Source organism: Sardina pilchardus, chromosome 2 (genome assembly GCF_963854185.1).
Source record: "Sardina pilchardus chromosome 2, fSarPil1.1, whole genome shotgun sequence".
NCBI classification, from domain to species: Eukaryota; Metazoa; Chordata; class Actinopteri; order Clupeiformes; family Clupeidae; genus Sardina; species Sardina pilchardus.
This window is the reverse complement of record NC_084995.1, coordinates 39,310,467-39,333,031: the sequence shown is the minus strand read 5'-3', so window position 1 is coordinate 39,333,031 and position 22,565 is coordinate 39,310,467. Positions and strand designations below refer to the sequence as shown.

At 41.1% G+C, this 22,565-nt stretch overlaps 2 protein-coding genes across 3 annotated transcripts; one reads left to right on the top strand and one right to left on the bottom strand.

Moving 5' to 3' along the window:
* The first annotated feature begins 11,410 nt into the window (after window positions 1-11,410).
* On the top strand, window positions 11,411-13,081 carry LOC134099626 (grainyhead-like protein 3 homolog). The gene has a single exon (XM_062552569.1). The coding sequence runs from the start codon at window positions 11,411-11,413 to the stop codon at window positions 13,079-13,081; it is 1,671 nt and encodes a 556-aa protein (XP_062408553.1).
* A 2,620-nt stretch (window positions 13,082-15,701) lies between these two features.
* On the bottom strand, window positions 15,702-22,227 carry LOC134102760 (macrophage mannose receptor 1-like). 2 transcript variants are annotated; one of them, XM_062556991.1, is made up of 5 exons: window positions 22,095-22,227; window positions 21,419-21,793; window positions 20,884-21,219; window positions 20,411-20,502; window positions 15,702-16,319 (listed from the first exon to the last, which is right to left on the bottom strand). In XM_062556991.1, exons 1-5 carry the CDS (start codon window positions 22,129-22,131, stop codon window positions 16,245-16,247), a joined length of 915 nt encoding a protein of 304 aa, XP_062412975.1. In that variant the 5' UTR covers window positions 22,132-22,227; the 3' UTR covers window positions 15,702-16,244. The 2 variants fall into 2 exon arrangements, with proteins under 2 accessions (XP_062412975.1, XP_062412980.1); XM_062556996.1 differs by lacking the exon at window positions 20,411-20,502.
* Between the last annotated feature and the right edge of the window lie 338 nt (window positions 22,228-22,565).

Genomic DNA, 22,565 nt, shown 5'->3' with positions numbered 1-22,565 from the left:
CCACCACTAAAGTGCCCTTGAGCAAGGCACCTAACCCCTCACTGCTCCCCCAGCACCGCTGGTTGGGCAGGCAGCTCACTGCTCTGGGTCAGTGTGTGATTCACCTCACTGTGTGTTCACTGTGTGCTGTGTGTGTTCACTAATTTGGTTAAATTGGGTTACATGCAGAGAAATAAATTTCCCTCACGGGATCAAAAAAGTGTATATTCTATTCTATTGATCGATTTGTCTCTACCCCCTCTGTCTGTGTCGGTCTAGCGTTATTGCTATCGATAGTCAGAGATAGAGCTCTGGCCTAGGGTGTGGCTCAGGGACTCTATAGCGCTACCTAGCATATTGTCTGTTGTGGCTGACACATACATTCAGGAAAATTGACCAAATTTGGTGGGCATGTGTGTTGCTCATGCACATGCCCACCAACACGCACATGTTGCTTTGTTAGATTCCGAAATCTCACAGGTCTCCGCACCGCTGGTGCTCGGGCCCGCCATCGCCGCTTGCGGCTATATTTATTTATTTGACATTTGTTTATTTGTTTGTCCGTCTTGTGTATTTTGGGGTCACGGGTACGCTGGCGACTACGCCACTCCATCCGGCATCTTTTGTCTTGTCTCATGATGTTATTTTGTAAATTTGTTTGTTTCATGTCGTCACGGGTACGCTGGCGACTACGCAACTCTGTTCGGCACTGTTTGTATCAGTGTTGTGTGTAAAGTGCTTTGGGTTGCACTGAAATGCGCTATATAAATAAACATTACCTTACCTTACATTACCATACCTAGAGATTAGCATGGTGTTTTGTTCAGTTAGCATATTAGCCTGTTTGATGCTCATTGAGCTCAATGCAAATCAAACCAGCTAATAGGCTAATTGAACAATGAGTTTGAGGAAAATGACAGGAGGCCACATAAGAAAATGTATGTTTCTCAAACAGTTTTATGATGCTCTGTTAAGTTTCTTGCGATTTATGCAACTTGTCCCTAAACTATCTCTATATAACTAAATTATATAAGGGATTGGGATGGGAATTGAGAAGGGTTGAAGTTGACGTTTCCTGCTAAATTGAAGACAGTGGGCCTCATTTACCAACCAAGTGTAGAAACCAGCACAAATCTGAGCGCAGGAATTATGTTACAACAGGGCTCACGTGTGATCCATCAAATGTTCATATCACTCCAGTGTAGAAATGAATGTGCGTTAGTAAATGTGGCAGCTGAGTAATTTAACAGTGCTCTTAAATTTAACTTCAATTTTTGAACGTAACGGCATTAAATTGGTTCAATGGTTCGATTATTTCACATGATGAACAGAAAGACCTATGTTTGTTAGTTAACATTATCGTACTGGTGTGGTTAAAAAAACAAGAGTTTCAATTGAAATATCCTCTCCCCTAACATCTAGTGGTGATACAGCAAAGTTCAGTTCCCTTATAGTAAAGTCGGACATCCCAGTCATACCCAAATGATAAGATGATGCCACAAAAAGAGCAAAAAACATTCCTTAAAATGTGGCCTAGGCCTATATGTCCCCTTTGAAGGGCTTACCTTGTGCAGCAATTACACTGCTTCCAACATTACTGCCATACTGCAGTTCCTCGAATTCCTACTCTTCAGGCTTATCCAACACCATCTGTGATGCACTTAAAATCTCTTCAACTGTGACAAAATGTGAATCCTTCAGCTTGAACTTCATCTGAGGAAGAGAAAGCAATCATAGGGAGTCAACTGGTTGCCGTGGGCAACAGTTGAAAGTTAAAAGCTCTTTTATGGTTATAGTTATTTATAGTTATAATAGCCTATATACTGTATATAGCTATTAGTTCTATTGTCTTGTATGTTGATTTCTTGACTATTAAATGTTGTGTGTGGGCCCCAGGAAATCAAAAAATCAACCAAAATCAAATCAAAAAGCAGTGTTGAAAAGCCTATGTTTCTATGTGGTTTCCATCTGAGGGTGTGGTCTTCATGGAGCACAAAACAGCAGCACTTGTTGAATGTTAAAGGAAAACTAGGATTGGCGATTTCATCACTGGTTTCGCTTGTTGCTCGTTATATGCTCGCATATGTCTCTGCAGAGCTTCCCCTACAGCTTTAGCGTGTATATATGACAAAACTCCTCAATCGGTCAGTCTGACGTGCCTTTTCATGAGACTTTAATAACACTTCCTGGAGTAGATCATGGGTGCGTGCCCGAGGGCTCCTGAAATTGCAAGCGTGGTTCTACCGCTACAGACCACTAGGGCGGCCGAAAAAAAACATTGTTCGACCGGTGATGACTCTCATTTAATCATATATAACAATATGGAACGAATTGATTAACTGAAAAAACGTTGCATAGTTTACCTTAAACAGAATAATACAGTAGAACTCAGTATTGACAATATGATGCAGCATGATGGACCAATACCTGAAGTCTGATGCGAGGTCTTTGAACAGTGTAATCATGATTGGCTGCTAGCCCCATATATGCACTTAAGGAGGCAGAGGTCAAAACGGAAGTATTTTGGTATGGTGATCCCTGGCCTGGTTTGCATCTCCACTGGTAACAGTACGCTTAACTTGGTAGGAGTGGTGTATGTTGGGTCACATTGACTACAGTTCAGTGGTTCCTGTTCTTAGCTTGCTGCTAGTGACTTTAATTGAGGATTAAAACAAGTTCATTAAACAATTTAGTAACACGTAAACTTGTTAATGTCAATGTATACGGTCATATCGTATTTATAGTCCCTTTTGTGTTGGTCCACTTTCTGGTCTGAGTTTGGTTCTTTTAAAGCAACACTGAAGCACTTTTCCACTGTCGCACGCACGCATTTGTTTATCCAGCAGATAACGAGCAGAGTATGTTGCATGATTTTATGAAAGTATGATGTATTGCGTCATCGAAGCAAGTCAAATTTGTAGTTTCTTATGTCTCATTCCATCGACCTCAGATCCACTACCTGATTTGAACTAGTGCAGTAATAGCCGATAGAGGGCTGCAAAGCCAATTAATGCAGAAGTACCGTTCAACCTGTTACAAGTTGATGAAATACTGAAATGATTTTGGAAACATTATCTTAAGGTACAAAAAACGTTTTTGCTTTAAAGAGACCCTATGCAACTTTTTCATAGTCATAAAATCGCTTAGAAATCGTTGTTTTGCTTGACTGACCAGTTTTATCGAAAACAGTAATATTTCCTCCCGCCCCTAGTGTCCCTATCCGCTATTGCAGCCTTGCAGTTTGTCCAGGAGGCGATCGCTCCTTGTTTACATCTGGAAGTCTGAGGACCAAGAACAACCATGCTTGCAATTTATGTATATATATACAGCCTATATGTATAAATATACACGCTAAAGCTGTAGGGACGCTCTGCAGAGAAATATGCAAGCATAAAATGAGCGAAAACGAAAAGCCGGAGATGAAACCGGAGATGAAATCACCAATCCTGCATAGTTTCTCTTTAAAAATGACTTAATGTGAAAACACCCTATGAAGAATGTGATGCATACCACCAGAGTGGCGTGAAAAAAGAAATCAAAAAAGAAAAATAATGGGTTAACAATTTGGAAATGGTTCAGTTGTAAAGTGGTGGATGACCAACAGCAATGTGCTGTGTAGTGTCACAAACCCGTTGCAACAAAAGGAGATGAACCAGCGCAGTTCAGCCCTGCACACACATATCTGTTACTGTACATGAGGTCATCAACATTCCACTTTTATGTATATATCTTCACACAGCACACCCAACCACCATGCAAGGACGTCATAAAGCAGTAATCATAGACCTATGGTGTGGCAACAACAATTTTTACATCCTTCAAGACTTCTTTCACAACCACGGATGCATACAAAACAATATACCGTATTACTGTCTTGAATGCAAGCCACCAACTATTGTGGTTAGCTGCATGTGCTGCTCTAGAAGCTCCCAATTCCCCAGACTGGTTCACGCACGATTACCTACCTGCCATTACAAACCCAGGAATCATTAATCACTACAATGAAATACTCAACATCAACACGCCTCTTTCCTCACAGATGACCAAATCCTCCGAATACTACACATCAAATCACACTTTCCATGGAATTCCATGGCTAATACTATACTACTACCATTCAATTACTTCGCAAACAGCATAGCACAACACCTGACCAGAAAACAATACCACAACAAAACATCCAGGGAGGCCTATCTAAACGCAACCACGCACTACCATACTACCAGCGACAGACTACAGTCTAGGGGAAATGAATAATACCTGCCATGAGTCCCTAACCTAAGTGTAGGTCGTGTCAATCAATGGATAGGAAACTAATCGTGGGTGTAATAAAACAGAGGTAGGCCTCCACCAGCTTACCTCGAGTCCAGGCCAACCCAAGCTACAGGCCCCACAGCTGACCAGCCCAAACGCCGATATTGTGGAGTTCACAGAAGGGGGGGGGGGGCTTTATTTGTTTAATGAGCCAATGAGTGGCACCGAGGTGAGCCAACGCCCTCCTCTGGTGGATGGGATGTGGAAATGACAGTGTTGTGTCTAGTCTGTGTGCCTAACACAAGGGTGACCACTGGATAACAGTCATTTACAAATGTCAATAAAAATCAATTAAAGGTATCTTTACTTTCCATATCCTTCTATCCTCCTGCCTATACCTATCGAGGTATCCATGTTCACAATCATTGCTGCCCTTTACCATCATTGCTTAACTAACGAGGAAAGGGCAGATGGTAAAATAAAACTGAACTCCCACCCCCCCCACCCCACCCTTTTTTTAAAAATCAAAGCCAAGATATATGCCCTGATCAACATAATAGTCAAGCGGGATCCAGGGGTGTGCTCCCCTGAGAAAACATTTTGATAAATAGTAATTAATTGAAAGATTCTGATGACTTTTGTGGATATACGATCGCAAGTCGAAAATATGCACCATTTATTTCAAATATTTTTTGAAACAGCTATGCCTACAGTGCAACAAACTTTATGTAATACTACAACACTCCAGAAGAATGCTAGTGACTTGTCTCCACTCTAGCCCATATGATTGCAGAACATCTTCAGTGCTGATAGATAAACACAGATAGAAACACTCCCCCGAGACATTTTCCTTCTTGCTCAACCATAGTAAGCAGTTCTAATAAGCATTCTGCAAAATGCAAGTTTGGCAAAGTCTCTCTCACCGAAACAGCCGCGACCAGATCAACGTTCACCAGACACCTGTAGATGTTGAGGGCCACCCAAAAAAATGGGTGCAAAAGGTATCAGCACAATCTTTAAGTGCAGGCCCCTTGCCAGACACACGGGGCCCATAGACTACATATATAAACATGTGGGAGTTGTTAAACCAGGTGAATATTATATACCAGTATGGGTTTTTCCAATGTCATTTGTAGTGTTGAAGACCGATACAACTCACATCCAATACAATAGTAGCTATTCACAGAATCATAGATGTTCTGTAGGCTATCTATCCATCTATAAACAGTATATCCATCCATCCATCTATTTAGGCCTATCTATCTCATGCATCAGTTAGGAGCCATAGCCAATGAAAAATACAAGATAAGAATTTTAGGGAGTCACAATTGTTTTGATATTGATAATCAGTCGAGAATAATGATATTTCTTCCTTTCTTCATTTTTTCCTGATCCATGATTTTTTCCCCCCTGATCAATGATCCCTTTTAGGATATTTTAAAAGGTTTGTAGGCCAAAACATGATTCAAGTCTCTTTGACAGAGTGGCCGAGTCCAAAAAGTTACGTCGCAACCCTACCTGAATCTCCCACAACCCCTCTCGTAAGCTTGCAGTAGTGAAGCAACAAGGCGCAAATGCTGTGACTTCCAGCAAAGACGAAGCAATGTCCGGGTAGCTTGTATGGTTCACCCAAGATTACGCAGTCCCTTAAAGAGGAACTATGCAGGATTGGCGATTTCATCTCTGGTTTCGGTTTCGTTGTTAGTTTTCGCTCGTTTTATGCATTTTCTCTGCAGAGCTTCCCCGACAGCTTTAGCGTGTATATTTATACATGTATGCTATATTTAAATATATAAATTGCAAGGGTGGTTCTTCGTCTCAGACTTCCAGATGTAAACAAGGAGCGATCGTCTCCTGCAGAAAGTTGCATAGGGTCTCTTTAATACTGCAGATACATTGGAAAAGCTCAGCACTTTGGGAGATCTCACAAAGAGCGATGAGAAGAGAAGAAAGCTGTGAGGTCTCGAGAGGATCCTGGAAGAGCTGCTGCTTCCAGGTACAGGTTGGTTAGACTTCGATGAAGCATATGGCACATTCTGTTCCTTTTTCGTCACTTCGCCACGCGCTTTAATACTTTTGCGATTGCCTGAATAGAGCATTGTTATGGTTCTGCCATTCCTGCTGCATTTTTTTTGCTTCCTCTTGTGCCTTTTTTTAGTTTGACAGCAATGTTATTTATTGTGCTGCTGTCCTGCTGCCCCTTTACCCGAAATTGATCTGTCAAAAATCCTCCAGCTCCTACTACTTGATTGTTGCTTTGTAACTAAGAACTTGTGTCAGCTCTTCTACCTTATTCTTTATTCTAAACTGCTGGTTCCTCTCCTTCATGAAATCCTGCTTGAACTTTTTGTGGTCCAATACTACAGGAAAATACTCCTTGTAGAAGGTGGGTAAAATATGGTTGGCTTCAACTTCCTCTTTTCTGACATCTGCAAATTATGAAATGTCAAATTAATACTGCTAGAGCACACATGAATGTAGTACAAGTTGAAATGGTCTATAGAAGCTGATTTATTTTGTCTGATATGATTTATGAGCACCCTCTACTGGTGCTACTGCAGACATAACGAGCAATTGCTAGTAGCCTGTTCTTCATACAAAGTCTGTTATCTGAATAAACTGCTTGGTGCCAAAAGGAGTGATAACTGTATGAGTTGATTGCACAAAGCGGAGGAGCGAGAGGAGAGTCAGAGCTATCCACAGATACCAAATATAACCTTCTAGGCCACAAAACAGACGAAGTGACAGCAAAATAATAACTTAATTTAGCTCCACTTACCCCATGTTTTTGTGTGGCAATAGCCTATGTTCATAATCCAATGTTATCATGTGTTTCTCTTTGGCAAGTCACGTTCATAATACGGTTTTGAGATCCTAGTAAACTCCTGTATGGTATCCAATTATTCAAGACTCATATTGCATCCAAATTTGTTTGACAAATAAACAGTTTTTGCCTTTACTTTGTTCATTGCAATGCAGTAAAACATTTTTTTTTACAGAGAATCATCAACTGTGCACGTCATGTGTGCTACCACGCAGACAAGTCAGGTCAGATCAGCTAGTGTCACAAATATGGAGCGCAAAAAGTGTCGAAAAGTCATTTCTCATCACTAAATAAAAATTGCCATTTATTTCTGGAAGGCACACACCACATATTTCTGTAAATTGCTCAGCCCAAAGTATACCTCCACCATGGTTCTTATATTGCCATTTTCAGGGCAGGCAGGCTTACACAACCATGCAAGTCATGTCGAGCTGTCAGCTTGCCGTGGTGAGATATACATCAAAATGTAAGAATTTGAATAGTATGCTTTTTAAAATTTTATTATTTAAAAATCAACATTTTTTAATTTTTGGAAGTAAAAATTTTTTTCCACCTCCCCTCGAGCAAAACAATTGATATTTACCTTTTTCCCGTCCATCCAGCCATTCTGTGAGTCTGGCGGTACAACTTGTATCTTCAGCCTAGCATAGATCATTGAAACGGATTAGACCAGTAGCATCTCGCCTGCTAGCATCATGTTTAAAAGTGACTAAGATTTCCGGTAATTTTCCCATTTAAAACGTGTCTCTTCTCAAGTTAGAAAGTGCAATAAGACCAACTGAAAATGAAACCTGGCGTTTTTCTGAGCTGATTTGATATGGAACTACACTCTCATCTGGCCTAATAATCAAGGCAACTTGCAAACTACTGGCACTACTACTGCTTGTTGTCTATGGGGACTATTTTCAGATGCTGTGTGATATCACTGCGCCCATGGTACGAAATCAGCTTAGAAAAACGCCAGGTTTCATTTTCAGCTGGTTACAATTAAAAGTAGAATATTTCCTCATTTTTTTCCAATTAGGGCATTAAAGAGACCCTTTGCAACATTTCATAGTCATAAAATCGCTTAAGAATTGTTGTTTTGCTTGACTGACCAGTTTTATCGAAAACATTAATATTTCCTCCCGCCCCCGGTGTCCCTATACGCTATAGCAGTCTTGCAGTTTGTCTAGGAGGCGATCGCTCCTTGTTTACATCTGGAAGTCTGAAACGCGTAAGGAACAAGAAGAACCACGGTTGCAATTTATAAATATATATACAGCCTATGTCTAAATATACACGCTAAAGCTGTAGGGGAAGCTCTGCAGAGAAATATGCAAGCATAAAACGAGCGAAAACCGAAACCGGAGATGAAATCGCCAATCCTGCAGTTTCTCTTTAAGATCAATATCCAAAAGATGAACTTTAGCATGTGTTCCAGTACTTTCCCCTCTCTTTTTTTTCACTCGGTATCAGTCACTATTTTCTCTTCAAATACATGTTTTTTTAATTTTTTTATTCATGTTTTCCCACAATTTTAAGTCTCTGGACAACATTAACAAAGTATTATATTTCTAGAGAAAATACTCTGAGGCAGGTGTGTCTCAGTACACTCAGTATCACTTTTTTTCAGAAATTAGGGACTTCTATACAACCGATGCATGCTTGTCTTCAATACTATAGGAATGACACTTGATATGAATGATATGAATACCTAGCCTCCACGATGAGGCCGTTTAGAGTGTGTAAATTAAAGGGCAGAAAGACAATGAAAACAATAGATTTGAGCAAAAATATTTAACAGGGTTTAGTTATGGAACCTAATCATTGTGTAGACAAACTTTGTGCGGCAACCATTTTCCTGGATTTTGTCTGATTTCACACGGATTAATGTTATACAGGTGAAACTCAAAAAAAATTAATATCATGCAAGTTATTATTACTATCTATCTTAGTAATTCAACTTAAAAGGTGAAACTAATATATTATATAGATTCATTAGGCTACATATAAAGTGAAATATTTCAAGCCTTTATGTTATAATTACTAGAAAACTGTTACAAAGATAAATCCTCTTGCTGCATGTATGTATGTATGTTGTTCATGTTGCTATAATTACTTGTAGCAATTCAACTATGAACAATAAAATGTGTGTTTAAATTCAATATGTGCAGCAAACAAGTGACTCTCTGACTCTTCCATTGACTTCCATTGAAAGAGCACCTCGTGTGGTGCAAAGAGGTACTGCAGATCCAAAGCAAATTCAGTGGATTTATAGAGAATATTTTCCAAGAATCATATCTCAAATAAAGAAACTCAGCTACAAGCCCTAAGTTTGGACAGATGATCCTCACATACAAAATGATATATGGTGAAATTCCTGTTAACTGTCCACATGGTGAAATGAGAAGACGAAAATGGGCTTTTCACAAGATCTCATCTGATTGGATTTTTTTAGTTCAACAGGGAAATGTCCTTATTAGTATTAGAGCCAATGATGTTGCAAGTTGAACAAAAAGGATTGTTGACCACAATGTTTAAAATGACATGAAGCTTCAATGAGCTGTCGTTTTTGAACTATTAGTGATACAGATATGCTATTTAAGATTTATGCATAGGTTTAGTCTACAAACACCTGTGATTTTTTTTCGGAGAGGGTCACTTTCCACCACAGGGTGATTTGACACGGAATGACCCCCCAGATAAGACACTTCTGACATTGTTTGTTGACATTTTTGACATTTGAAGCCCATTTTCAGGATTTGTGTGCTCTTGATGCTGTAACTCCAGCCTCAGTTCACTCATTGTGAAGCTCCCCCACACTTTTGAATGGCCTTTTCCTGAAAATCCACTCCAGACTGCGGTCAGCCCTGCTGCTTGTGCACCTTTTTTTTTTCAGTTTTCCCTTCCACTCAATTTTACATTAACATACTTTGATAACATCCAACTTCATTTGAAATTGGCTTGAGGCTTCCCCTCCTTTAGGGGGGTGTCAATTGGTTTTCTACACAACTGTCAGGAGTCTTCTCTATGATTGTGAATTCTACTGAACCAGACTGATAGACCATCTAAAAGGTCCCTTTAGATGCTCAGGATCCCTTTGCAGGCGGTTTGGATTAATTAGCTGATTAGAGTATGACACTTTGAGCCCACAATATTGAACCTTTTCACAATATTCTAATTTTCTGAGATTTTGAATTTGGAGTTTTAGTAAGCTGTATGCCATAATCATCAAAATGACCACAAATAAAGGCTTGAAATATCACATTTTGTATGTAACGTGTATAATATGTCAATATCACCTCTTAAATTGAATTACTGAGATCAATTGACTATTCTTTTTTTTTTTTAGTTTCACCTGTATGTTCTTCCTTTGTCTATTCCTTGTCTTTCCTGTTATTCAATCAGAATTATACTATCATAGTTATATCTATATAATCACACATAGCTCGCATCTTACATATTTTGTAAATATTTGATAACCTGAGGAACAGACTAGCTGTAGTCTGGGAATAACTTAAAATCTTTCTAGATTTCTTTCACTTATTAGAAAAAAGAAAAACTGATACTTGCAGTAATATGAATCAATATCTCTAAATAGATTTTTGTAAATCAATTTGGAAAAATAATATAAGTTCAAACACAAGTATACTGTAGGTTTGAGTTCACCTGAGAGCAGGTGAAACCTAGAGAATTGTGCAATAGGGTAGACTTCTAAAGAACACATGCAAGGTTCACCTTTCATCTTTCCATTAGCCTTTCCAGTCAACTAAAGACATGAGATCATAGAGATGGCAATCTAAAGATGAGTCTCTCCCTCCCTCTCTCTCTCCCAAACCCCCTATTGTACATGGGCATGGCTGAGAGAGCAGGAGAAAATGATACTGGACCCTATTAGCATGTTAAAGCTCCTGAGGTCTCTGCCTGGGCACTAGTTTCTTCCCCTCAGAGGAGGCCCACTTCACACCTCTGCCAGCTCTCACCCTTTTATCCCATGTGCTAATTACCATGAGCCCACAGCCCAGAATTGTCCTGTGAAACACCCCAATCCCCCCTCACCCCCCTCTTTCTCTCTCACACACACACACAGAGACACATTAAGGGTGGAGCCTCCTATCTGACACCGGTCTCGGGGTATGTGGCCAATCAGGGGCTGGACTTGCCGGCAGAGCATAAATCTGCGTGGAGTAGCGGTGGCAAGATCAAACCTCCGCACTCATCCACCTCGGCGAGACCTCACCTGCATCACCTGAGCTCAGACTGACAGACACTCGCCAACACTTGTACACACTAACTGGAGGAAAAAACTACAGAAGGAATTCATACCTGACCTCACCAGGAAGAGAAATGACTGAAGAAAATGAGACTTTGATGGTACTGCAGAACGAGAGCTTCAACTACTCCAGCTACCCCGACAGCAACCTGATGGACTCGTGGGGCTACGCTGACCTGACCAAGACCAAAGAGGACCTCGCGGCCTTCTCCTTCCTCTACGAGCAGTGCAAGACTCCAGAGGAGCAGAGAATGACTGCATGCAGCAAAGGCAGCAGTTTCTACAAGCCAGAGAGGAGCCATGGCGCCTCCCCTGAACTTCTCTCCCTAGAGAGTCCGGCTCAGATGATGAAGCTGCTGACCAACGACATTTCCGCCACACATCCACAGGAAGTGCTGGACCTCAACAGGAAGTTGTCCCCGCTGTGCTCCCCCAAGCAGACCTCCTCTACACCTCAGACCTACATCCAGCCCACCGTCACCGAGAGCTATGACAAGCAGGTCATCAACACCATCTTCGACAGCCTGCTGCAGGGGACCTACCAAGAGAACACCACGGAATCAACGGCGTCCTACGGTGATCCATTTGTGAACCAAACCAGCCCTTGCTACTCCGAGTCCTACACCAACTCCCCTCCAGAGAGATTCGGGAATGATTTCCAGTTCGTCCTCGGGGCACCTCAGGCCTCCCAGCACAAGACGACGGAGGTGCCCATGGTGTACCTGAACAAGGGTCAGTTCTACCCAGTCACCCTGACTGGTGTGGACAGCAGTGCCGGACAGCCCATGGGAAGAGTCAAGACGGTCATCATGGCAGTGTTTGAGAACGACAAGACTCCAGAGGTGCAGCTCAAGTGTTGGAATCACTGGCACACCAGGCAGCCAACCGTCAAGCAGAGGGTCATTGATATCGCTGACTACAAAGACACCGTCAGTGGCATCAGCGACGTGGAGGAAGTGGCGTTCAACGCTCTTTCTTTCGTCTGGAACACTAACGAGGAGGCCAAGGTGTTCATCGGGATCAACTCCCTGAGTACGGACTTCTCCGCTCAGAAGGGCGTGAAGGGCATGCCGCTCAACCTCCAGATCGACACCTACGACATCAGCGGCGGCGCCAACACACTCATCCATCGTGCCGCCTGCCAGATCAAAATCTTCTGCGATAAGGGAGCGGAGAGGAAAATGCGAGATGAGGAGAGGAGGAGGAGCAAGAGAAGGCCAAAGAATGACTCCAGCCATGCCAAACAGGGCCAAGTGAGCAGTTCCGTCGGAGTGGACAGCACCCGCCTCATGCCATTGGACGATCATGTGACTCCGCCCGTGCTGTTCATCCCCGAGGCGCACTACAGCAACCTGCAGCGCTGTGGCATGGCCTCCTCGTTGCCGGTGGAGGACGGCAACTCCCGGGGGACCCTGAAGAGGGGCAGATGTTACTCCGAGGGGGGCGAGAGGTGCAGTCCTCCCCCCAGCAAAGTGGCACGACAAGAGGAGTCACAGAGAGTTCTGCTGTACGTGAGGAAGGAGACAGAGGAGGTGTTTGATGCCCTCATGCTGAAAAGCCCCACGTTGAAAGGCCTGCGAGAAGCCATTTCAGAAAGGTATGATGTGCAAGAAGACAGCATTGGGAAAATCTTAAAGAAATGCAAAAGAGGGATCTTCGTCAACATGGATGACAACATCATTGAACACTACAGCAACCACTCGGCTTTCCTGATCAACTTCAACGAGATCATGATGGGTCTCTTTCACGTCATCCTCACCGAGCTCTAGAAGGTTCCGCAACGCCACCAGAAGCCTGTGATGCGTATCTCTGCCAGCCATCGCTGGAGACTTAAAGCACTGCCACCATTCTGAGAGACTCTTGGGTAAAAACATGTCAAGAGAAGCAGGAACTAATGTAAACAAGCATACCCAGCATGAGCTCTGGGGAAATAGCCAGATATTGCCTCTGTAAATACCACAAACTTTTAATATTATTTTAATATAACAAGTATTTTAGATCATGAGAATTTATGGTGAACATGATGAATATTTTGTAAATGTGTATTGTACATAGAAATTGAAAATGACAAAATTGAACAATGAAATTGAAAAATGTTACAACTTTATTTTATTGCTGACCCATGTTGTCCTGTTTTAGAAAGAAAATAAAAAAATGTTTTAAAAAAAAAAGTTTGTATTGCATGCAACACCCATTGTTTCTGACGTACCCTTGGTTCAGTTCAAAACTGCTGGAAATGTGGGCTGGTTCACTAAGATAGCATCAGCTTTCATAAATTCTTTGGAACTACAGTAGTGAATATGTAAATCAATGCTTGGTGATACAGTCGGGAAAAAAAACTACTTCTATTTTTGAAGTTGTAGAATAGTTAACCTGCTACAGTCAACTGTTTTACTACATTCAGGTGAGTTCTGTGGCATAAATTCCCATAGTTGCCAATAGGATTCACCATTGTACTTTGTACTTGTACTTTTTCCCAGTAGGTGGTCAGAATTATTGACCAAGGTGGTCTGTAATGAAATTGAGAGATTCCAACTGACTGAGTTGTCTTGAATGCAGCATAATAGTTATCTGTAATTGTAAACATGTAGGAAGTTGGAGGGAAAGTTACCCTAAAATTCCTAATTATTTCTTGTGGCCTCTGTATTCACAAGTATAAATGGCAATACAGATTAAGACGAGGCGATATCCTAGGCAGGTATTGACTTAGGATTCATTTTGAAGTGGCACAAGATTTACTCCATGAAACTCCATGACAGTGAACAGCGGGAATAGCTGTCAGACAAGCTTTGTTTGTCTGTTCCTCTCCAGGTTTGATGACAACAAATGGAATGCTATGGAATTAAGTACATGTAGATCTGTAGATCTAGCAAACTTTTACAACACCTACAACTTTTTTTCTATCTAGTTAGCTCACGTCTTGTTTGCTTGTGTAGAGCTCACCAAAGTAATGGAAAACATTTCACAACATATATCTTTGATCAAAGAAAGACTTTTCTTCAAGTTGATTTTTTTCTCCATATATATTTATTTAAAGTAATGAGAAAAACAATGCATCGCATTCACATATTCTATAATGCTCTCTGCACATTGCACAACTATTTCCTACAAGTAGCCTGAAACAGTGAGAAGCATCTTAATTACCCTAACCTTTTTAAAGTGTCAGACACTCAATTAAACCAGCACACCATCAAAATAATGTGATGTCACAGAGCAGCATAATAGTTATAATATGAAATATAAAAATAACTAAATACTTTGAGTTATTAGTCATTATGTTAATCATAAAACAACATTTAATGATAATAATGCACTTTATAATTGATGAGATATGAAAGAAATGGAAAATATATGAAATATGAAGTGGGGGCAGGCGTGGCCTACTGGTTATATTAGGGCTTCCGGCTTGTAACCGAAGGGTTGCTAGTTGGATCCCCGACCAATAGGGAAAATGCGGGCGGGTGAAGTGGTTGAGCACTGCTCTCTCATGCCCAGATCCATGGCTGAAGTGCCCTTGAGCAATACCCCACATACTCCAAAGTGGTGTGTAGCAGGCAGCTCACTGCTCCGGGTTAGTGTGTGCTTCTCCTCACTGTGTGTGTGGTGAGTAATTCATGGATTGGGATAAATGCAGAGACCAAATTTCCCTCGCGGGACCAAAAGAGTTATACCACAGGTGTCAAACTCAAGGCCCGCGGGCCAGATGCGGCCCGCCACGTCATTTCATATGGCCCGCGAGAGCTTTAAGGGTCTGATACAGTATGTGGCCCGCGAGAGCTTAAAAGGTCCGATACAGTTTTAGCGTATAGGCAATACACTGCAATACAATGCACGCATGTGAGACTGACATTGAGGCAACATCAACCACCTTCCTCTATGATCAGTGCAACTGGCTACATCAGATGTGATAGCAACGTGTAAGTGTGAAAACAATAGACCAGTATTCTAAACTATTTTAGCGAACGGAGCGCCTAAATTACGCGCTCGGTTTAGCCTGCCTGCATGAAACGCATGATTGTTTGAAGTGCATGTGCTTCTTTGAGAGGGGAATCGATGTAAGTTGTAAACTACGTGATACATTTACGTCTACGTTTAAAAGGCATGTATAATTGTGTGTAGTCCTATTATCCAAAAAATCCAGCTCCAAATCCTTGCTAATCGAGCAACTGATTGTTTGGCCAAAAGCGAAAGTAAGTCTATTCTGACCGAGAAGAGGTGCATTCGTATCAGGCAAGCAGAGGTATGCTAGAAGTTTGAAGTAATCGCCCTGTTGCTTTGCATTTTCATTTCAATTTAAAACGAACAACATAGAATCCACAACACCTTTCAACTTTAAAACTTCAAAGAAAAAGTCCACCGGGACCATTCGCTTCTACTGTATGTGTATGGAACGGTTTAGGCTAGTGACGCATTTCATATGGATGCACTTTCTGACATGACAGTTAGCCTACTCGTTTGCATCACTTGCTAGATGTAAAACTGCATTTCGTTACTGGTATTTCACTCGTGCAATGACAGTGAAGTTGAATATACTCGAATCTAAAAACTCAGAAATATGAAAAAAAAAAAAGAATCCATGGTATGATCTCTTCCTGACTGACCAGTGACCCTCATTGAAAAGTCAAACTGTATGGAACTGACAGTGGTGTTTTGTTTTTACAAAACATAACAATAATAAAAAAGAACATGTCATGCTGATACCTTTTGCTCTTCTCGATTTTAGAAGTTTTACCGATGCTAAAGTTTTGTGGCTGGTGCTACAAATCTTAGAAGTTACATCTGGCCCTTTGAGGGCAACCATTAGGCTGATGTGGCCCTCGGTGAAAATGAGTTTGACACCCCTGAGTTATACTGAAAGAAATAAAAGATCACATTCTGCTTAGGGCCCCCCAAGATCTTCATCAGGCTATGCCGTTGAGAGCAAGTGAAGCCTCACAGCTCATCGGCTCCTCTCTTCATCTTCTCCTCCTTGTTCTTTGCAGCGTGTTCCTTCAATTGTGCACTTATCTAAAAGAAAAAACAAATTGTCAAACAAAAAGTGTTTTTGTAGCACTGGTTACATGTATGGATGCCGATTTCCGCTGCTTGGAAAAAGAAAATTGCCCCAACCTCATAATTGTGGGTTAGTAAGGGATAATTTATAGAGCGCTGGTCGTTACCGGAAAAAAGTCCCGACAGGGTGAACAGGACCCCGATGCACCAGTCATGAAGGGACTTGCGTAACCAAGTACTACATGCTCAACATTGCTGTGACATACAGGATGCCACAGTAACGTCATCATTTGGGATTACGCGAACTTGTTTACTATGATCAGTATAATGTCTGTGGCAATCATGCAGTTGATCTCATGCATGACATATTAGAAAAGGTGAGGCCGTTTCAGTTGAAGCTGTTGTTTAGGTACCTATCAGACAACAAAATTAAATCTCAACAAAATATCATTGAGAGAGTATATGCCTACAACTATGGGTATCTTGAACAAAACAATTGTTATAGTAGAATAAATCTGGCAATGGGATCGGTCTGAATGCCATCCGATCATTTTGTTTGATTCTGTATTTACCCCTCATATTTGGAGATTCCAGAAAGTAATGCACACTAGAGACTGTTGATACTACTACTTAAAATGATCAACATTCTATTTTTACCAGTCATTACAGAGGGTATGAAAACAATCATCACAGGTCGTTCAAAGAATTACCCACATCACAACTTGATTCCAAAGCAACACTTTATGATCCACTTCCTCAAAGCTATTTGGAAAATTGGCCCCCTTGTTCACTTTTGGGGTATGAGATTCAAAGCCAAACATTGTTTTTTTTTTTTTTTTTTTAGACCACTGAGCATCTCATAGCTATTTGGGCCCACCTTGATCCAGTACTAATAATAGAAAAAGAAAAAAAAGGTTCCCTGAGATAATATGAATTGCACTTGGGCAATTTAGGGCCTGACACTCGTTAGAACAGGGTAATTTCAATCTACTCTGCAACAAACCATTCACACTGAGATTTCAAATTGGAACTACTTTGAAGCTGGCCTGGACCTGGTAAGGGGGTGCCAGATAGTGTTGGAGAAGCTCTGAGAAGGTCTGCAGACAGGGCCATCCAGCATGGGGAAGATATCTCAAATGCACAGGTCATGTATGCAAAACTGAAGCCGATCGATTCTTCAGTGGAGTTGTTCTTTGTGGGTGCAGACAACATTGAATTCAAACCAGAGGTAAGCACAGAACCGTAATGCACCTCATCTCTACATTTACCAATTTATCCCACCCTACCTCTTTCCTGCTCATTTCCTAGCATTAAAAAGCCTGGGAGAAACCTTGAGCAGGACAATTTTAATTTAATTCTTAATATTGTAACATCTCTTCATCACATATCAGATACCCACCATCACTCCAATAAAGGGAAAAATGAGGGTGCATCATATGGTAAATGTATCACCATGCAAAGTGAGGATCTGCCCCAATTTGTTGTGCTTAACATCACAACAATGTTTTCTTAATTTACATTTATGTAAAACATTAAATTAATTGATTGTACACATTTAAAGGAACCGTATGAAGGATTTTGGCCAAAACGAGTACTGCAATTACTTTCAAAATACTGTAGTGGTGAATCGCCTCCCCCTCCCCTCTGAGTCACGTTGCCAGCTAGCTGCAGCAGGAACGTAGGCTGCTAGCTTTCAAAGGCAAGTGCTGTTTTCCTCAGCATAATGACAGAGAAACGAACTCACTCTGATAATGCATTGCTAACGTTAGCAATGACTACTAGCTGCTTTTATTTCCCAAACAATTCCTTAGCCTACCTTTTCAATTCAATGACCCACCTCCTCCATATGGCCAACATAACGTTACTTTGCACAAACTTGCATAATTGTTCAACTGTCATGAATAGGCTATTTAAAATGTCCATTTACAGTATCCTACAAGTAAGTTAGCCAAACTGAATCTTTACCTGTCCAGGAGCAAATTAACAACACTGACGTCTGTCTTCAAATTCTTCTCCGTTTTCAGCCGTCTCAATCTCCTAAATCCTTGTTTTATTTAGACGTATTTCGGATTCAGAACAAGGTATTTTAGGTTCCATAACGGTAGACATTTTTTATCCAACACGTTTAGAGATGCACCGATCGATCGACCGCCGATCGGAATCGGCCGATTTTCACGTGATCGGCCACGACCTGCGACCGGCCGGTCAGTCTGAGCCATACCGATTTTATGCCGGTCAAATGCACTCGCACGTACTTGTAACAACATCACACTCACACAGCTGAGTTTGCAAAGTTTGATGAAGCTAGGCCAAAAGTCAGGGCTGGATAAAGCGCTAATACTGAGTTTTTCTATGCAGCGAACGCTGTGCTTTGCCATATTGCGTGGAATTTACTATACTAAGCATAGATACTAAGCTGTCACTTCAGGTTGGCGCTCATCAAAGCCCGTCCTTGCCGCTAATTGCGTGCCCACAGCTGAACCACAAGCGCTATCAATAAGCGACATAACCTTTACTCAACTTAAGGCGAGACACGGCAGGAATAAACATAGTTTTGCTTCGGTTTGCCAACTTATCATGTATTCTTTCACACTACTACAACAACTAAGTCCGATTTACACATTTAGAGGTTTATTTCATTACCTTTTGTCTGATCACGCCTGTATATTTCTTCTAAATTCGCCAAAAGTTAGCATTCTAACGTGTCATAAACTACCGCGACCGTGATACAAAACATATCATGCGTGGTGTCGTTGGAAAGCTGTGTTTCTCCTGCATGACGTTATGCCATCCAAATATGGACACTTCCTTAGTATCCGCAAGCAATCGCGAAAGTTCAAAGAAGAGTGTGGACTGAGAATGTATGTCATTTGCTGTGTTTCAAAGCTTCTCAAAATTAGTTTTTTTTGTTGTCATTTTCCAACATCTCAGCCTATGTAGCACTAACTTCAGTTATCAGTATTCTGAAGATATTTACAGTTGGATATTGCATATGGATGTGAGAAGAAAAGAAAAAGTGTTTCTAGTGCATTTCTACATGTGTGAAATGAATGTCCCACACTGGGATTAGGCTACTGCAGCTGAAGAAGACTTGGAAGAAGAATCTGTCTATTCACATTTTTCTACCAGCCATTGATAAGTTGATTACATTTCTAACATGTTGTATTAAAGAAAATATAGGCTAGAAAATAACTCTTTGTTTGTGCTGTAAAGTGGTTAGAAGAAATTAAATCGGAATCGGCTAACATCGGTATCGGCCGGTCAAACTCGATGAAAAATCGGAAATCGGAATCGGCCAAAAAATTGCAATCGGTGCATCTCTAAACACGTTTGTAGCTGCAGCTGTCTATGGTGGTAACTAGCATAGCTGGCAACCCGGATGGCGAAATACTACTGACTTCGTGATTCGTAGATAAGTGTAGGGCGGCGCATCAAACCAAAACACAACATAACAACATCAACATCAGTTGAGGGCTGCAACTTCACTTTTAAATGAAAATATCTTGGCCGGACTAAATAAGTATTTGAAATTAGCATGATTTCTAAACGTCTATATCAGGGCCATTTTATGATTCATTGAAATATATTTCCTACATACGGTTCCTTTAAATGTCAGTGCATCTTTTAAGTGACATTTTGGACAAATGTTAATTTTCACATTTTGGCATACTTTGGCTGTTCTTCTTACAGTGTCCACATGTAGTGGTCCACCCGGTCATCTTGATAGTTTAAGATACTATTTAAATACAGATATTTCATCTGTATATGTAGTCAAATGTCTTCAGTGGCTACGTTTAGGGAAATATTATGCAATAAAACAAATATCAGTTTTCTCAGAATTGAATATGTGTGTGTTTGTGTGTGTTGAGTTCATGGTTTATACAGATATGTATTCATAATTACACACTGATAACCCTATTTAGGGAAAAGGACATCCATATTGAATAAAAACATTTATGTTCATGACAGGGTTAACATATTGTATGGTTTACCTATTACAACCAATATTTTAGCAAATTCTGAGGCTTAAAAGGCACTCCTCAGTGATTTTACTTTTTCCAAGTGGCAGAAACAGGCTTCTATACATATGACATACTCAAATTTACCTGCTCCAGAACATCTGTCTTCACATTAGAATCACTCAGATCGGCACCTTCTTGGATAGACACTACCACTCTTACAGACTGCCTTTCTGTAGCTGTCATGAAAACACACACACACACACACACACACACACACACACACACACACACACACACACACACACACACACACACACACACACACACACACACACACACACACACACACACACACACACACACACACACACACACACACCTCTATTCAAATATTTATTTTGACGTTTACGTTACTTGGCAGACAGAATTGGCAGTACATTTTCATGACAATTGATTGTAAAAAAGTACTGACAATAACCATAAACATATACAAGCCATGACTCTGTAAAAGGGAATAAATTTATTAGGTGCAAGTGACTAATTCAATTAAACTGTGTGGCTTCTAGTTTTCCTAAATTAATCGTATCTATCATGATTTATAAAGTCAGTGTACTCACGTTCCTCGCACACAAATGGATATGCCCCACTGCATTTGAGCTTATACCAGCGTCCCCCTTCTGCAGTCCGCACAGCAGCACAGTCTTCACTGCCACCGGCCATCTCGGTCTCCGACCCCCAGTAACGGAATGATGATCTCCCTTGGTCTGCCCACTCCCAGGAGTCCTTGAAGAGGCCAATCCAAATGCTGTCTCCTTCATCCATGTCCCAGATAAGCTCCTCATCCTCTTGACTCTCAATGCTTGCCAGATCTGTGTAGAATTCCCTGCAGTAGCTTTGAGCTTCAATCCATGTCTTACCCAGCTTGACCATCACATACTTGGGAGAGCTTTTTTCTGTGTGAAAGGTAAACATCACAAATCTGTTCAGGCCAAGCATACACATGCCTACTGTTTTACTATGAGAGCTGGAAGCTTGACTGTAAGACCATCAAGACGCTTCAAAGATGCTGAAACAACAAACAGTCCAACATGTGTAGACAGTGTGTATGTATCTGTGATATATGGTCTGTGCATCAAGCATGCATGTGCTTACCACCATAGCACAAGAACCACTTTTGAGCTGCGCAGGGGTAATCATACCATCCCAATATGCTGCGAGTCCCGCCACAGCGACCATCAACGGAGGGCTCTCCGCGTAGCCAGTGTGTGTACTGAAGGGTGGCATTCCCAGACCAGAACCATTGCTCATGAGCTCCCCCCTTCAGGCCGATCCACACTTCGCCATGGTACCAGGACTTGACGGCCTGATCAAGTCTGCTCATCTCCTCCATGTTCTCTGGCATGGCCAGATCGGAGTACTGTTCTCTGCAGTAACTTCTAGCATCTTCCCAGCTCTTTGGCTCGCTCACATAGTAGAATGAGTACGAGGGTGACGGTTGACAACAATCAGCTGCCAGCAAGCTAAGAACTGAGACACACACACACACACACACGCAGACACACACCAGTTCAATGTACAGACTAGAAAAGAAAATTGCATTAAATAAAAACAAACATCAGCAAGTTGTAACCATTTAAACTATTGTTTAAATAAAAAAATATATAAAATTGATCAAATCAAAATACAGTAAAAGTTGTAAAAATAAAAGTAGACCTCAGCAAATAACTACAGTAAATGAAGCAAAATCATTAAAATGGCTAAGGCCAAACATCAGCAAATAGAAACTAATAAAATATAGTCAAAGTAATAAGTGTACACAAGTACTGACCTGAGTGGATAAATAGGGGAAGCCTGGTCTGAGACATGTCTTTACTTAGTGCGAATCTGGCCTTTTGAGCAATGTTGACACATACTTTATAATGACTCACGGCACTTGTCTATTGTTCATATCCCACCCCTTTCGGTAATGCAAGTAACAAACCATGATGGATGTTCTGCCTTCTGTTTACTTCCCCTTCATAATTACGACCTTCCTTACGTATGACTGCCCAATTCATTTGAATAGGAAAATAGCCGTCCAAAATAACTGCTGTTATCGCCGAGTGGTGGGACTTTAGCTGAGGTGAGCATTCATATTTTGATTCATTTTCATATGCAAATGAGTTTTACAAATCAAATGCAAATGGACTTCTAAAATACATCTCTCTCTCTGCTGTTGTGACTTCAGAAGTCAGAGTGGTAGTTGTTTCTGACATTTTTGAACAACCACACACACACACACACACAGAAAGCAATTATA